This window comes from Mytilus trossulus, chromosome 8, assembly GCF_036588685.1.
Source record: "Mytilus trossulus isolate FHL-02 chromosome 8, PNRI_Mtr1.1.1.hap1, whole genome shotgun sequence".
NCBI lineage: Eukaryota > Metazoa > Mollusca > Bivalvia > Mytilida > Mytilidae > Mytilus > Mytilus trossulus.
Window position 1 is genome coordinate 70,939,044 of NC_086380.1, and position 18,162 is coordinate 70,957,205.

The 18,162-nt window shown below is 32.1% G+C and overlaps 3 protein-coding genes across 3 annotated transcripts; 2 read left to right on the forward strand and 1 right to left on the reverse strand.

Annotated features, from left to right (window-relative positions):
- Nucleotides 1–368: 368 nt before the first annotated feature.
- Nucleotides 369–1,944, forward strand: LOC134682104 (uncharacterized). Its single transcript, XM_063541698.1, has one exon. It carries the CDS (start codon nucleotides 382–384, stop codon nucleotides 1,777–1,779), a length of 1,398 nt encoding a protein of 465 aa, XP_063397768.1. The 5' UTR covers nucleotides 369–381; the 3' UTR covers nucleotides 1,780–1,944.
- A 5,174-nt stretch (nucleotides 1,945–7,118) lies between these two features.
- On the reverse strand, nucleotides 7,119–11,874 carry LOC134681358 (uncharacterized). Its single transcript, XM_063540955.1, has 4 exons — nucleotides 10,767–11,874; nucleotides 10,124–10,335; nucleotides 9,177–9,286; nucleotides 7,119–8,567 (listed from the first exon to the last, which is right to left on the reverse strand). Exons 1-4 carry the CDS (start codon nucleotides 11,643–11,645, stop codon nucleotides 7,954–7,956), a joined length of 1,815 nt encoding a protein of 604 aa, XP_063397025.1. The 5' UTR covers nucleotides 11,646–11,874; the 3' UTR covers nucleotides 7,119–7,953.
- Nucleotides 9,478–17,829, forward strand: LOC134681359 (uncharacterized). Its single transcript, XM_063540956.1, has 9 exons — nucleotides 9,478–9,994; nucleotides 11,827–12,004; nucleotides 12,684–12,982; nucleotides 13,568–13,812; nucleotides 14,728–15,044; nucleotides 15,589–15,747; nucleotides 16,251–16,447; nucleotides 16,993–17,158; nucleotides 17,684–17,829. Exons 2-9 carry the CDS (start codon nucleotides 11,836–11,838, stop codon nucleotides 17,746–17,748), a joined length of 1,617 nt encoding a protein of 538 aa, XP_063397026.1. The 5' UTR covers nucleotides 9,478–9,994; nucleotides 11,827–11,835; the 3' UTR covers nucleotides 17,749–17,829.
- The last annotated feature ends 333 nt before the right edge of the window (nucleotides 17,830–18,162 follow it).

Consider the following 18,162-nt stretch of genomic DNA (forward strand, 5'->3'; position numbering starts at 1 on the left):
CAAACAACAGCCGAAGGCAACCAATGGGTCTTCAATGTAGCGATAATTCCCGCACCCGTAGGTGTCTTTCAGCTGGCCCCTGAAATATGCATAATAGTACAGTGATAATGGACGTCATACTAAACTCCGAATTATACACAAGAAACTAAAATTCAAAATCATACAAGACTAACAAAGGCCAGAGGCTCCTGACTTGGGACAGGCGTTAACATAGTTATATAGGATTTTTTGCTATTAATTTATATGAAGGGTCCATTCCGCCATGGATTAATTACTGCTGGGTTATTGTCTTATTGATCCTTACCATACCAGTTTTCAGTTTAGAGTATGTTCACCTTAAATATTTTTTTTGTTTTTTTTTGTTTTTGCAGTTTAAGCACAATGGCTGACTGGACATGTTTACAAGAAGTAGTGCTTGGAAAAGTACTCCGTTATTCAGAAATACTCGATAAATTCTGTATTAGTAAAACATGCCGTTCGTGGGAATGTGCTGCTTTCCGACCCGAGGCGTGGGCGAATGTATGTATTTCTGGAGAAAAGCTTCAGATTACATGCAATATAAAGTGTCTTGACGAAACTATTTCAGAACAAAAAATGAGCTCAGAACTTTTATGTTTTGTTCAGAAGGGAAGTAATCTAATAAAAAATCTACATGTAACATTTTGCAAACCGTTTGACATTGAACTTTTTAAACAGGTAATATCTGATTGTCAAAATCTTACATCTTTACAATTATCCATAGGGTGTAATACAGATGAGAAATTAGAAATGTTGATTCACGATTGTGTAAACAATTTGTTCATAAACAAGAAAGATATCAAAATCGTCCGAATTTATGATGTTTCTCTTCCTAAGAAACTTATAGATCAAAGTCCATTCCTTGATGGTGATGTTATTCCAGGACTCAATGTGTCGAAGTCCGAATATCCTACAGTTCCATTCGGAGCTTCTCATGCACAACATCTTAAAGAGCTATGGATTGTCAATTCCTTTCTAGAGGTGCATTTTTTAAGGAATATCTTGTATTTAGTTAACCTGACAGAATTAGCTATTAATCCACAACAACTAGATTATAGTCTTTTAGTTCATTTAGCTTCAAACTCTCTCAGAGATCTTTTTATTGTTGCCAACGAAAAGACGCCGACTTTTTACAACGAGGCGCCTATTAACGATGCACAGTGGAAGGATATTAGGAGGAATAGCCCAACACTACGAGTTCATTGTTACTTTAGCTGCACCCATGAGTGGGCTGACAGAGATGTAATATTCAAACCTAGTATGCCTTTGGCTTCCCTTATTTATAAACAGAACGTCTGGTTGCGATATCCTTTTTTAATTCATCATTTCATGTCGGCATATTGTGAAACGTTAGAAGAATTCGTAGATTATAGTTTATCAGAAAGGACATATGAACAAGACTATGGCAAAACATTTCTTTCTAGAATGGATGAGTTGGTAATTACCGTTGCCAGAAACTGTCATAAACTGAAATGGCTTACGGTTAAAGAACCTTTATCTAGTGCTTCAATAATTTTGATTGCGTGTCTCAATAGAAATATTAGACGTTTTCTTGTCCGTGATGATATGATCCTTTACACAAATGACATCCCAGATGATGTTTTTCCAGATGAAGTTATAAAACAAACAGTGAATCTTTTCTACGACACCCCTGAGAAGCTTAGTGAGAAGATGTCTGAAATTCTTAATACCAGATGGACGCCATTGTCCAGGAGTAATTACTTTGCTATCCTAAAAAACAAATACAAGAAATTTAAATAAACTATTTCTCAATTTTAGTTTTATTCGAAAAATGACAAATGTAATGAAAATTCGAATTGGCTCGTTTCTAACGATATTCATACAGAGGCCATTGTCGAGGAGTAATCACTTTGCTATCCTAAACAACAAATACACGAAATTTAAATAAATTATTTCTTTATTTTAGTTTTATTCGAATATTTTCAATGAATAATGGACATGAAAGATCTCATTTGAATAAATTTTCATGAATTAGCTCTTTTAACCAGACGCATGTAATGAAAAATTCGAATTAGCTCGTTTCTAAAGATATTCACACAGAGGCCATTGTCCAGGAGTAATTAAAAATATTTTGCCATCCTTAACAATAAATCCAAGAAATAGAAATATTTTTACTATTTCTACATCTTAGTTTTTCCATGATAAGTGAAAATAATGATAGTATTATATAAATGTTTATGAATTAGCTTTTTTAACCAAATACATGTAAACAAACGTCAAACGTATGAAAAATTAGAATTGGTATGTTTATAAAATTAAAAGAGGTGGTGTGATTGTTGCTTGTTTTTGAGTTTAAACGTTTAAAAATATCAGATTTCAGGCAGTTAAACCAGGTAGAGCTAATTTCCCCTGATATTTTTTCATAGAAGGGCCAGTTTCAATCAAAGTACTGAAGTACTAAACATCGGATGTTCTTGTGAATGGTCAAAAGCACGTGTCTCAGAAAAAAAACCAATCTCTATACCTGAAAGTGAGGTTAATATATATAAGAAGATGTGGTATTAGTGCAAATAAGACAACTCTCCATCCAAGTAACAATTTATAAATTAAACTATTATAAGTCAAAGTACGGATATAATTTTGTTCTTAGACAAGTTCGTGCTTTGATGATAAATAAATGGCAGGGAATTCAAACACCTATTAAAACTATCATATTGTAGTGATACAAATCAGTATACTCTATATATTCTACTATATTAATAATAGTGCAGTGCAAGTTCATGGTGGACACCCTTCTGTGATTATTCGATTTTTCTAATAAATTGGATTTGAGTAGGCATTCATATTTCCCCACCAAACATAGTCTCGATTTTCCAGACGCCCCATATGCATATGTAGAGTGTGGATCCAATCAGTTCGAATGATTGTGAAGTGAGGGTGTGTCCAAATATGCAAACACGCGAGCTGGATTTTTTTCGGAAAGTTTCTAGATTAAACATTCCCTTGCAGTAACACTAGAAAAAAAACCAGAAGAAGTAGCAATCTACATGCCCGATGCCGGTTGGAAGCAACACCAAGAAGAATTTACAATAATTATGACTTATATATAACATACTATAAGTTGTATGGTTCGCTACTGACCCCCTACGGATCCTTATCGGACCACATATGAATTATCACTTTGTGATTGGTTAAACGCCGTCACGTGGTGACCCCCTATGAGACCGTATGGGGTTAGTAAGTTTCATATGGGGTTCGTGACGCGTTAATGGCGACGTCATCTATTAATGTTGTTGTGTTTCATTGTTTATTTTTCAACAAAACGCCGCAGAAAAAGTCCGGCGTCCGATAAATTCGTTATACGGTTAACTACTGACCCCCTCCGGATCCATAGAGGGTGACTACAATTCATAGGGGACTCGGCCTCCAGCCTCACCCCCTATGGATTTTACTAACCCTTTATGGATCCGTATGGGGTCAGTAGCGAACCATATAACTTATAATAGAGGGTTATAAATCCATAGGGGGTGAGGGCGGAGGCCGAATCCCCTATGGATTTTATTCACACTCTAAGGATCCGTAGGGGGTCAGTAGTTAACCGTATAACGATTTTATCGCACGCTGCACTTTTTCTGCTAGGGGGGTAGTAAATTTCATAGGGGGTTCATGACGCGTTAATAGTGACGTCATCTATTAATGTTTTTGTGTTTCATTGTTTATTTTTCAAAACGCAGCAGAAAAAGTTTAGCGTGTGATAAATTCGTTATACGGTTAACTACTGACCCCCTTCGGATCCATAGAGGCCTCACCCCCTATGGATTTTACTAACCCTATATGGATCCGTAGGGGGTCAGTTGAGAACCATATAACTTATAGTGTACCCAAAGACAGAGACATATTCTAATTTATTTGGTGCCTTAATCAGACAGTCAGTAAACAAATAAACAATTACTAATCTTCTTAGTTTCCCATGGCATGGTATACCATTATACTGTCTGTCATGTTTTGTTTTATGTTGGAATGTTCAAAGACCTTGTTTATGAAATATGCAGCGTTTGGTACAAGCGCAAGGACTTTTAAAATAGTTTTGATAAACAAACAGAAAAAAAGACGACACTGCATGTTATACAAGAACAAATTGCGAAAGATACCATAGCGATTAGTCTGCGCTTATAAATTTAAAACGAACTGTGCAGATGAAGTAATATTAGGAACGACTATATAACTTTGAGGAAAAAAAGAGGGGTTGGGTCTATCGTTTTACCCATAAAAAACATTGTTCTCAACTTAAAAGACATAGAAAATATTGATTAGGGAGAATAAAGAAATAAATCGTCTTTTTGAGGGTGTTTGTCATAAGAGATAGCAAAAGTATCTTTACGAAAGTTTTCGCAACAACATGAAAATATTTTGATGCTTGCGTCGTACTAAAAAGAAATATTAAGAAATATGAACATCGTTCTTCCTTCAAAGGTTGATACAACTCTTCACCAGAGACCAATTAAAGTATAGCTGTTTAGGACTAAAGGACACCGTACAACCTTCAACAATGAGCACTGAGAACCTTTACTTCATAGTTAGCTATGAAAGAGGGACGAAAGATATCAAAGGGACAGTCAAACTCATAAATCTAAAACAAACTGACAACGCCATGGCTAAAAATGAAAAAGACAAACAGAAAAACAATAGTACACATGACACAACATAGAAAACTAAAGAATAAACAACACGAACCCCACCAAAAACTAGGGGTAATCTCAGGTGCTCCGGAAGGGAGCTATACAAGTTCATATGTCGACGGTAGCAGATTAGAAGACTGAATGCTCATAATACAAATCATCTACATGAGGTTGTTCGCTACTCTCAAAATAACATACATTATGTAAAACAGATTTAAAAACTGAATTGATGATGGATAACATGGTACTAATTCTTTGTACAAAAAAGGACCTTGTAAATACAAGTATTATTTGTACTGATTTGAATTAAATATCATTAAGGTACAGTATCCGACAATCGATTGATTCGACAAGAGTTGATTTTTCCTTCAGGTTTTAATTCAATTCAATTAAAAAGAATGAATTGAATAGACTCATTAACGATCGATTTATTCAACGGAACTTTAAAGATAGAAACGATCGATAACGATTGAACATTGTTTGTCGATTCAATCAACTAAATGTATTAATGATGGATACTCGATTGTAAAGATTGATACGATCGATAACAATTGAACGACATATGTCGAACCAATCAACTCAATGTATTTTGATGAATACGTCACTCGATCGTTACGATTGATACGATCGATATCGATTGAACGTCAAATGTCGAATCAATCAACTCAATGTATTTTGATTAAGACGTCACTCGATCGTAACGATCGATACGATCGATATCGATTGAACGTCAAATGTCGAATCAATCAACTCAATGTATTTTGATTAAGACGTCACTCGATCGTAACGATCGATACGATCGATATCGATTGAACGTTATATGTCGAATCAATCAACTCAATGTGTTTCATGAAGACTCGATTTAACGCCATATATGGAATCATTCGACTTAATTTGTTCATGGTATAAACTACTTAAAAAATTTTAATAATAAAGATTTAACAAAATAAGTTGTATTACTGTATTTCCCACTTCAGCACTGATGGAGATAAACTCTATGAAAATAATATATGTCAGATTGGGTACGGAGATATTAGTATAGTGAACAGAAAATGTACACACAATTGAAACAGATACAAAACTTGAAGCATAGGAATTTGCTGTTTCAAAGACTTTTTACACTGATAAAACATTTTTAACATTAATTCAAGTTTGAAGAAGGTTCATAGCAACAGTTTCAGGAGAGAAAATATGAATGTCACAAAAATGTGTATTGTAGTAGCCAGTTTATGACAGTAGTATATATAGATCATTAAAATGAAGAAACTGAAGTGAGTAAACAAACATGAAAATTATTATCAAATGAATATTAGAGGAAAGATCGTTCAATGTGCCTGCTTGTGCTGTAGTATATGTAGTATATGTAAATATATGCTGGCTTAATTGCGCATATATAATTTTTTTTAAAGCTGTATTAAATATAAGCCATCTAGAGTCGTAGACTGTGTTTATGTGCATTTTAGTGTCAATTTATCGCTTAGCACCAAAGTCTATGTTGTTGTGTCAGACTCCGGTTAGGGTTGAAGCAGGAACATATATATTACTGTATACTGTTCCCAGGTGGGAGTTCGGGTGACAGTAAGACTACATACGACTACTAGCGCCGTAGGCTGTGTCAATATGCCGCCTAGCGCCGTAGGCTGTTATTATTATTATCAAATGAATATTAGATGAAAGATCGTTCAATGTGCCTGCTTGTGCTGTAGTATATGTAGTATATGTAAATATATGCTGGCTTAATTGCGCATATACAATTTTTTTTAAAGCTGTATTAAATATAAGCCATCTAGAGTCGTAGACTGTGTTTATGTGCCTTTTAGCGCCGTAGGCTGTGTCAATTTATCGCTTAGCACCAAAGTCTATGATGTTGTGTCAGACTCCGGTTATGGTTGGAGCAGGAACATATATATTACTAAATACTGTTCCCAGGTTGGAGTTCGGGTGACAGTAAGACTGCATACGACTACTAGCGCCGTAGGCTGTGTCAATATGCCGCCCAGCGCCGTAGGCTGTGTCAATATGCCGCCTAGCGCCATAGGCTGTGTCAATATGTCTCCTAGCGCCGTAGGCTATGTTATTGTATCAGACGTAGGTTATGGTTAAAGTTATTAGTAAGACTGTATTAAATTTACTTCTACCGCCATAGACTGTGTCTATATGTCAACGAGTGCTACCGTAGACTATGTTATTGTGTTAGACCTCGGTTAGGCATTATCAATATGTAAATAAATATTGTGGGTGCAATACAATGTTCTTACCGGTTTCTAGGAAATTTTTATGATTCAGGTTTTTTTTAAACAGCATTATTTAAAAGCAAAATTAAACAAATCAACATGAAAATTTAAAAAATTCCAAACATCAATAAAATACAAATTTGAAGCAATTCTAAAAATATCTGGAAACCTTCTCATTTTGTTTATATTAGCTATTTACCAGGGTAAATAAGATAAGATAAATCAATTAACAGATTCACATTCAATATTTTATTAGTCTCACTCCTTGCATTACATAATATACAGTACAAACAGAGTACATAAACAATATAAAGCAGACAATTGACAAAGAAATATACAATTACCATTCATAAATCATTGGTTTCGTTTAAGGTATATGAACACTAAATATTGCACCTATACGATTCGAAACCGCGCGCTACGAAACGTTTCCCAATGCATGAACGGACTTGCTTTTTGTGTAAAAGTGAAATGGAAACTGAGGAACATGTACTACTTGAATGTATGCTTTATGATGATTTGAGGAACGAACTTTATGAATATACAAACAGTGAGAATAAGAACTGTCACATGTTTACAAATCGTGAAAAACTGTCTTCTGTTTTGGGGTACCAATGTTAATTTTATAAACAAATGTGCTATAACCTGCAAACCTATTTTGGACAGGACACATTTTTATATATCAATAATTTTTAAACTTTTTTAGAAATTACATAAACTATCTATCTATCTATTTATCTACCATTCTTTTAAAATGATGAGCGACTTATACTTGATTTGAAATCAGTTAGGTATACTCAATAACCAAAACACATTGAAATATTTTAAACTTTTTAAATAAATTTCATGAAAGATATATTTTAACAATTTTTATAATGGTCGAGGACTTACGTATAACAGTGCCAATACTTAAAATGCCATGCAAATACAATGGCAAATAACCAACGTGGTTTTTGTTTACTATTTGACATGCAAAAAGTACATATTATAAAATATGGGATAAATATATTTCAAGATATTTTCAGATATATATTTATTACTACTCCATTTATGATTTTATTTCATACGGTCTTATTGTCAATGCTTTCATTGTGGTCACAGTTGATCAAACAAAAATAAACTACTCGTTTATGCCTTGTCATATGTCTGGTGGAATATTTGAACCTGTTCAGTTTTTTAAAAGCCTGCTCACAACTTTCAGTGTTGCAGCCATGAATTTCACTGAATTTGTCTAGTTTTGGGTGAAATTCACATAACGGGTTATTGTTTAAAGGCATACAACTGGGTTTTGTGTGCTTCAGTACATGAAAAATGTCTACGAGAAACTGTACATCATTTAACATTTCTTCTGAACCTGCAACATTTTCCTTTACAAGCCGACGCAAAAAAGGTTTCAACTCGCAACATCTGTCATAACCGAGATACTTAATCCTTTTTTTGCAACTGTCATCCATAAAAAACATTTTACGTAACAGCAAAAACACTTGTGTAAGGGATTCATGGCTGTACATCTCCGCAAAACCTACAATGACACCACATGGTCTTATTACGAAGAGCATACCAGCTGTTGTTTTGTAAAACTTGTTCAATTTCGATTTGTCTTTGCAACTTTTCACTTCTTCGTCTGTTACAATTATTCTCTCAATGCTTTCGTCGCTGTACAAACTTTCGTATTCTAAATAAGAATAAAAATACATCTACATACATGTATCATCAATGATTGCTGTACAAACATTTGTATTCAGAATAATAAATGTGTTAATTAAATTGCTTATTACTTATTCAGGAGAACAACAAAAGTATTTTTTACAAGAAAAAAATACATGTACCATTTATTTCACAGTTTTTATACTCGTATCATCAAGTCTAACTCTTGCAGGCTCGAGGCACCATTACATTTTTGCAAACTGTAAATATTTATTGTATTTAACAATATTCTGTAACGATATACCGGCATATTGCTTTCATTTTAGTTAGTGTTTCTATATGAATTGGATTTTAAATAGAAAAGAATAATATACACCTAACAAAAAGCACTATTCATCGGGCACAACATCATTTGCTTTTACATTTACATTTCGATTAAATGCAGACTTAAAACGTTTTATGTGCATTTGGTTCTTATAAATGAGTGTACTTAAAACGCTTAACTATTGCAATATTAATTCAAACAATTGCTGATCAAAGTGTATAATATTCAACTTTTTTTACTACATTGTACTTATTATTTTGTGTATCATTAATGAGTGCCGGTTTTACAATAAGTGTCTGCTTTTATACATACCTTTTAAGTATAATGGTAATTTTCGCTTCCGAGAAGACTTTCTTACAGTCATTTCATTTTCATCTTTATTTTCCTCATTTTCAACACATTCTTGGTGATTCACACAAAATCTAGATAGACAAGAATTTAAATAATTATATTATAACCTATTATTTTTTTCATTTAATGCAGACTCATTTTGTATCGGTCTATTCAAATTTTTAAAGTAATTTGTACTTTTTTCATTTCTATTCCGTTCTATTTGATGACATTATATTTTTTGGAAGCATATTTACTTATTATTATTCATACATGTACTTTTAAGCAGTAATTCCACGTATTAACATTGCAATTACATTTTAATGTAAAAAAATCATATATATATTTATATAAAAACACATTGCACATAAAGCAAAAAACAATCTGATTAAAATACAGATCTTGTGTCAATGCTTTGCTTACAAGGATCTGAAAACACTCCATTCTAATTTCTGTTTATAAAGATCTCTCGGGATCCTCTGGTGTTATTGGATTGATACACACCTTCAAAATTTGAAGGCTTAAATTTGAGTGGCTGATATAAATATAACCAGAACATAAAGTTCTGTTTTGTTTTTATGTATGATAGAACGCTACTTAGAGAAGCAGCAGTTTGTCATTTATCATCATTTATGACTCAAAGATTCTATTGAATTTATTTACAGGCTGGTAAAATTGTTGTGCGGAGTTTTGCAATCATAATGCTTATAAAGTTTGAAAAATAATCGCTAAGTAGTTTCTGAGGAAAAGAAGTATGAAAATTGGACAAACGAGAATTAACAACTTCCTTTTCTAACCAGGTATCTATTGGATTGGAACAAAACCAAAACAAATGCGGTTTAGTTTCAATGGAGATGATAACAATAAGATTTCCAATACGCTTATAAAAAAAAATTTAGTGGAGACAGATATAGTAAGACAAAACATACTTAACAGGCTTTTTAAATCGTCCTCCAAATCCAGGATCTTCTGGACAACAATCTTGAATACGTAGTCCTTCTGATGATAAAATCTTTTCCCCACTTTGTGAACAAATGCTTCGTCTTAACTTTTCGTTACCATCAATTGTAACGTAACCTTCTGTACAACCCTTTACCGCACACGAATGATGTATCCAACTTTCTTGTTTTGCCATAAATTTCTGAAAAAATAGCACATTTTTAACTATTTTCATGGTGTCATTTTTACCGATTTCAGGATTAATTCGACAAACCGATGTGTATACTTATCATTTAAGTACGGTTTTTGTGTCAACGGGTGTTCTGCAGTTGCACGATTTGGCATTTTATTTTAACAAAATTTAAGTTCTTATATAAAGCATGTTAACAGCGGTCATAATAGATTTTACTAATATTAATAATTAAATTATATGAAAATTGATTTGCTTAATTCATTCGAACGAATGTAAATCATCTCCGTGTTAAAACAAAGCCATGCAATTTAAATGTATTACATGTTTAAGGCACAGTGGTCAAACTTATTAAGAAAAAAAATGCTTTGCAAAATTTTAAATGTTTTGTTTTTACTATTAACCTATACATTTTTAAATATTTTTTGCAATATAATACTTACGTCAGTATATATTTTACACATTTCTTCAATATCCAACAATCCAGATTCCATAGTACTTATCGGTAATCCTATTGGAAAATAGGTGCTTACTCTGTATATAAACCAGGCTTCCTCTAAGCGTTGCGGATTTAAAACACCTTGTGTGAGCACTTGCTTTCCTCTTTGAAAATTTGACAACTGCTTTAAGTGATATTCATTATTTCCGTTATGATGGTCGTTGTACACATCAGCAATCGATTCAAATGAAGCACCCATATACTGAATCTGTTTGGAACATAAATCAAGATACCTCTTAGAAAAACAGGTTTGTGAAGTGCTCAAAAAATAGTCCGTATTTTCAACATTCATGTAGTTTCTTTTAGCACGATCGTCTTCAGTTGTTGTATAATACGACACATTATATCTGGGTTTATACATACAAATCCGGCACTCTGACGTATATGAAGCTGCAATGTAACTACCAGTTTCGGTAAAAACAAATGGAAAACTTGGCGATGAAATAGTTGTTAGTTTACTTTTACATAATACACAATGAGTACATGGAGATTTCAAGATTATACATTTAAATCCATCCTTTGAGTTTCCTTGTTCGCGATAAAAAATGTCCCAATGAAAATTCTTTTCTAAAAGCTCAGGATAATCATTTTTTACTATCGTATATAAGTTTACACACGTTTTCTCATCAAATAACTCAATATTTACTTCTTTTGCTTTTCTGTCTCCTAATATTACTTTTAAATCCTGGTATTCTTTATCGGTTTTACGCAGTCTTTCGATATATTCGCTAACATATTTCCAACGGTTTGGTGTTCCTTCAAAGAAATGGAGAACAGCAAAAATAAAATTTCTAAGCGACGAATATGTCAATATATACTTCATTTTCAATTCTTTTGGTTTTCCTTTTCAAATATATCACGTCACAGGATCTCTACGTTACATGCGCTAAGACACACACTATTTTTTGGAGCGAAATTCGCTTTTCCGCAAATTCTTGTTATATCCAACGTCATTCAATTGTTACGTCAAGAGTTTACTGTCGCAAATTTAAAACATTGAACAGACATACAAGATGGCCACCAGTACTTTACGTAAAAGATATAAAGAGGCACAGAAAGTTGATTTCCCTGGAATTGAAGAAACTTCTAACAGCTACATAGAGGAACTTATTATGGCACAAGCTAATGCTATTGGTTGTCCACCGGAGTTTTTATATTTTCCATTTTTAACAACAACTGCCGGTAAGTTATTGGACATTTTATTTTTACATTTCCTATTTTTTTCAAACAATCGACAATTACTTAATTTTTAAAAAAAGAGAACAATTAATACATTATTTATTGTGTCGCATCATAACATTTTCATACCATTCCGCAATTTATTAACGCTAGCTGTAAAAATGAATGAAAATTTTTTTCAGCCGAAAAAGAGTAATCATACAAAATTGCCCCGATTGTTTTTTTGTTTTGTATTACAAAAAACAATTTGGTATGGAAAACTTTTCTAATATTATTTTTTTTTCATTTCCTTACCATGTTATTGCAACTTACCATTGATAACAAAATAAAATAAAAGAATCATATTAAGCGGCGGTTTAGTTTAACATTTGTTTCGGGGTTTTGTAGTGCTTGTTATGGATATTTACTAAAGGTACTGGCTACGGTTACTTCCAGGAAGTTACAACAATTATTTCTTATTGTTACTTCCATGACTTATTGCCAAAAGGGAATTTCTGACAAGGCGCTGATTTCACACGGAATTTCGGATTTAACCTTTAGTGTGTTTTTTTTCTTCTGCGGTGTGGGATGTTGCGCACAACTGAATGCCAAGTAACATTTTTCTTAGTTAACGTACTCAAAGCCCGGTTTAAACAAGGTTTTAATTTATTTAGGAATTATATGTTTATCTTTCACACGACAGGTTTTATGGGTTCTAAAAGTGTCATTGAATTTCACGAGGAATGGAAGGAACCAGCCATTATTTGGACCATTATTGCCGCATCCAAGGGTGAAAAAAAATCACCAGCCCTTAAAAGAATCAAGGATGCTGTTACTAGGATACAGGATGCAAAACAAAAACAGTGGACCATGCAACAAGAAACAAAGTCAGAAACACCCACCAGAAACACAAAAAGCTCCCTGCAAGTTCCTCCACAGATAATAATTGACGTTTTTTCCATGGAAGAAATGCACAGTGTTCTTTTAAGAAACAATTATCAGGTATGATAAAAAGTTAACTTCTTAATTAACAATACAATAAAATAAAATAAGTCTGAAACAACATACTTTTGCTTTATACGCATTCGTGAATTAATTTTGTTTTGTATATTGGATTATTGGATTTGTCAAACTATAATTAATCCAGAAACGACACAACATCGAGATAACAAAAACAACATTTTAATATAACAAACTGAAAGAGAAGATAACTACAAGTTAGAATAAAATGTACAGACATTATTTTCCGTGCAGCACCAAAACTAGTAAAATGAACATAACTTTGATTTAATATTCCTCAAAATGATTCATCATGTTTATTCCTGCAAACTTGATTTGCAATTCGAAGCATTTTCTGTCCTTATTATTCATAAAAAAAAAATTTCAATATTATTTATATACAATATCGGTTTTTCGTTTTTCGAATGCTATAAAAAAAAAAAAAAAAAACACTGTGTCATACTTTTTTACAATTTCATAAAACTGGTTACAAAGATCTAATATAATTTATGAAAATGATCTATTGATCTATTGATCACTGTTTATAAATGAAATCATGAAATGTGGTGTTCACTTTATCAATTATAGGTTATAGGTATTTATGAAGAAATTAAGGTATTACACCAGTCACTAGATATTTATAAACCAGGAGGAAGTCTTGTTGATAGAAAGCAATTTCTCAATTTGAATGGAGGGTCCGCATGGGATAGAAATTTTAAAAATTCCGGATACAGTCATCTTCCAAGAACACATTTTAACCACACTGGCATGATCCAACCAGTAATTTTGGTAGAGATGATGGATAGAGATGACTGGGATGGTTTCAATGATAGGTATATATTTTTTTGTAATTAAATTTGTACATGAAAATTTCACCAAATATCAAATAAATATTTATTACATTAGATGTATGTTTCATTATAATACGTTATTCTGATTGGCTAATTGCACATCACATGTTATTCCGTAAGCAATTGCATGAGACAATAACATTTCATTCATGATGACACGAGGTCCCACAATAAAGTGCACAGGTGAATTTAAAAAATTAAAGTTCATGAAAATCGTGTTTTTATAATTCTAGCTAAAAAAATGTAATTATAAGTATTGAATGCTTCTTTTTGTAACTTTATAGGGTTGTAAAAGCGTTGACCGTGCGTACATTTTTAGAATGAAGCGCTTCAGCGCTTCATACAAAATGTACTTCGGTCAACGCTTTTACACCCCAATAAATGTGGGGGTGGTGCTAGGATGAAAAATTTGTCCTGCATTTTTTTAGTTCAATTTCGATCCTGCCTTTTTATTTTTCTCTATATTTGGTCCTGTTTTTTTTTTTAATTATCATGTGTTATTTACCCAGTTGCTCATTCTGTATTTTTTTAACTCGAAACTCCTGTCATGCCTTTTCTTTTTTACTCAAAATTACTACAAAGACACTGATGATAAATTCTTACTTTTATATCTTTTTGCAAATATTGCAAAACATACCATATTAATTCACAAGTTTAGTAAAGTCAAAGAGTGATTCCTTTTTGTATATACGACATTGGCACATCTCTTATCATGCAAAATATGAATACTTAGACTATACCATTTTACTGTATGTAATTAAGTAGAAAACTAATTTGATTTTTCTTGCCTATAGAATGCACAACTTTTTATTTTGCTAATCAATGATAACACAGTTTTTTTTTAAACTTGAGAGCAATGCAAAAACAAATTTGATATGTTAAAATGATATTTTATAGGTACCTTATTTCATGCCCAAAAGAGGTGATGTTTACTTCAAACATGTACAAGATACCAGTTCCAGAAAACTTAAGAAGTAGCATGGACAAGATATTTAAAGTCATTTCAGAAAAACATGAAACTGAAACAGTTTACAGATTTGATGAGGAAGCCAAGTCTGTTTTTAACAACTTCCACGACAATTATTATATAGAAAAGAAAATGCAGTTTACCGAAGATGAGAACAGAAGAGGGGTTCTTTCTAAAAGTCTTGGTTACATTATAAGGCTTTCAGGAATTATAACAGCTGTACAAAATGCTTCAGCTGTAGTTAAAGGTATGATTTACATGTTGTCAATATGGCTTTTCTTTCAACAAGAAGTTAGATAAACATTATTATGTTTTTGTTTCATTTATTCAAAATCTAATAATTACATTACATGTATATTTCAACATAATCCGTTATTTTGATTGGCTAACAACAATCTCACATTATTCTTTTTAGCACAATGATATGTAACATCCATGATAGCATGTGCTTACACACAAAAATGCACAGGCAAATATAAGAAATATTTGATAGAAATTGTTTATTCATGATCCTAGCAAAACAAATGTAATTATAAGAATTGGATTACTTATTTTATAGGGTTGTAAAAGCGTTGACCGAAGTACATTTTTAGACACTTCCGCGCTTCATACAAAATGCAATCTGCATTTGATCAAAATGATGATAGAAAATTTGATTATGTGTCAAATACAGGATATATCACCTGGATGTTCAAGAAATACTCATATGAAGGAATAAATTGCCTTAAATCTATTACAAATTTATACTTTGAAATCTTTTATAACAAGCAGAAATATGACTTATTTTACAGAGGAACTGGACTTAGATGAATACAGATGGGATTGTTCAGTTTCGGCTCCTAATGTAAAGAAGGCTATAGCTCTAATGCAATACTTTATAGACACTAAATTTGCCCTACTACCTATATGTGACAGAATTGAAGAGTTTCATGAATCACAAACTCAATCAGGTGAGAATATTAAACTAAAATACAAATTGTTTATAGCTGTTCGGTGTGAGCTAATGCTCCGCGTTGAAGGCTGTACGTTTACCTATAATTGTTTACTTTTTATACATTGTGATTTGGATGGAGAGTTGTCTCATTGGCACTAATACGACATATTTTTTATATATTGAAGAGGACGTAATTATTAACAAATTTCTTACACTCTGAGGGTACCAATTAGTAATGTTTTTCAGGGCACCATACCGATTGTGCACTTGGGATGTATTACGTTAGATTAACAGGTGGGTTAAATTGAGTTATCTTTACTTAGCACCCATCCCCTAAGAAGGCGACAATTTAAGCAGATACAAAAAAAAAGACTAATCGACTACTGTAATTAAATAGACAGATATAAAAGATATTTATAAACATAGATTTATAATTTATTAATATGATTGGAATATCAGTTACTGAAATCATCAAAACGCTTTACAAATGATTTTAAAATTTATTCAATGTTTTTTTAGAAATTTCTAACGAGATGCAGATTATGCAAGACTGTGGACAGAAGATTAAACGACTCTTGGAGTTTGAAACAGAGACCTTAGATATAACTTCCGCAATGGCGTGCAGGAATGCACTTTTCCCTGCTGTTCCCAAAGAGCAACGAGGAGGTGGTAATAATAGATTCCCGTCTTGGGCGGCGGACAAATTCTTCAAAACTGTAAGTTTTATTTTTAAGATTATTTATTAAAAAAACAGAGAATTCAGTGAATTCATATTTTTTCCCCCACAATACATATATCGTTATATAATGTATAGTTGTTAGTAAATTCGTACGGGATTTATTTAATTTGAATGAATGTTTTCATTTAAGGGTAAAACAAACAGGTCACTTATTTTCATACCGAATTTCCCTTCAGTTTCGAATACTTTAAGTAACTTGTAAATTCTAAATGATTTTAAAATTAAATAGATGTTGCACTTTTCTCATATCTCAAAACTGTCGTGCTACTTAGGATCACATCTTATGTATGTATATACCTCATTTTATAAAGCAAAGGTATATAGTGCTTGGGGAAGTATGTCCATCCATTAGTTCGTCCGTCCGTCCGTTCGTTCCGTACAGTGAGTCGAGTTAGGTAGGAGTACTCGTTTATATCCACAAAAAAAACCTATAATCAAATGAAACTTAATTTTCGATTTTCGATTTTATAGTTCTAAATCATATCTGTGATGTTAATAAATATACTGAAAACAATGTTTTAGGTTTCTGAACTTGGATTTGGAACTATCGAAACAAGGACTCACGCATTAAACAAAACTGCTTCCTCATGTTTCCGGAAAAGGAAATATGAAGACCTATCAGATGGATGCAAAGACATTGCCAAAAAACTCAAAATCGACGAAGACAAATATATGAATGGGTCAAAAGGTAAAATTGAAAAATTCTTACACCACTATAAGTTTTAATAACACAAAATATACGTATAATATTTGTATTGAAACTGTTCCGATATATATCAAATGTGAAATACCACCATAAATAGGAATCTACATGATATCATATAAAGGAGGCAAATTAATTGTGACTAGTATAATATTTTTTATGATTCTTTGTTAGTTAAACTTTGTATATTACTAGTACTTGATACGTTGTTAAAATTTAGAGAGCTGTGCATTATAGCAAATTGAAAGACTTTTAAAATTCAATCGTTTTATCTTTGTTATGTATTAAGGCTGATTGATTGTTATATTTGCCATCAAACATTGATTACTGTTTGCTTATTTTTCCCCAAAGAGCCATGAACTTTCAGTCATTACTGGTCAGAAGCTAATACGTAAAGTCCATTGTAACATTTAATAGTGAATTTTATCCTCTAATTGATATAAGCAATGAAACAAAATGTTGGGTATTTTTTATCTATTCCTGTATAATTTTTGTCACTATTATTTTCAGAAAAAGAAAACAAAGAGATCAGGGAACCATTAATCAACGTCACAAACAGAGACAGCCAATCTTGAAGGACTGCATTATACTATATTCGCTTAATTTCAGAATCTAATAAAATAAATTCCATATTATACACATTATATGGTAATATATTTGGTTAACATTGTGTTTCTGTTTCACACTTTTGTTATCTGTTGTAAAAAAGGATATGGTACGTCGTTATTTTTTTCCTCCATTACACTTTTGTAGTGTAACATGGATAAGCAACTTTGTGCATGTGCAGGATAAATTTTACAGTGTGAATTGTGTGAATTTGCTGTACACAGACAACTTTAATTACGCCTATAAATCAATTGTTAAAGATACTGGGGAAAAAAAATACACTTGTAAACTTGATACAAAATTTAAAAAAAAACACATGTTAATAATGCCATAAAGGGAAGATCGCTTTTATTGTTGTCTTTCATCTTGAAAGTTGCAGTGAG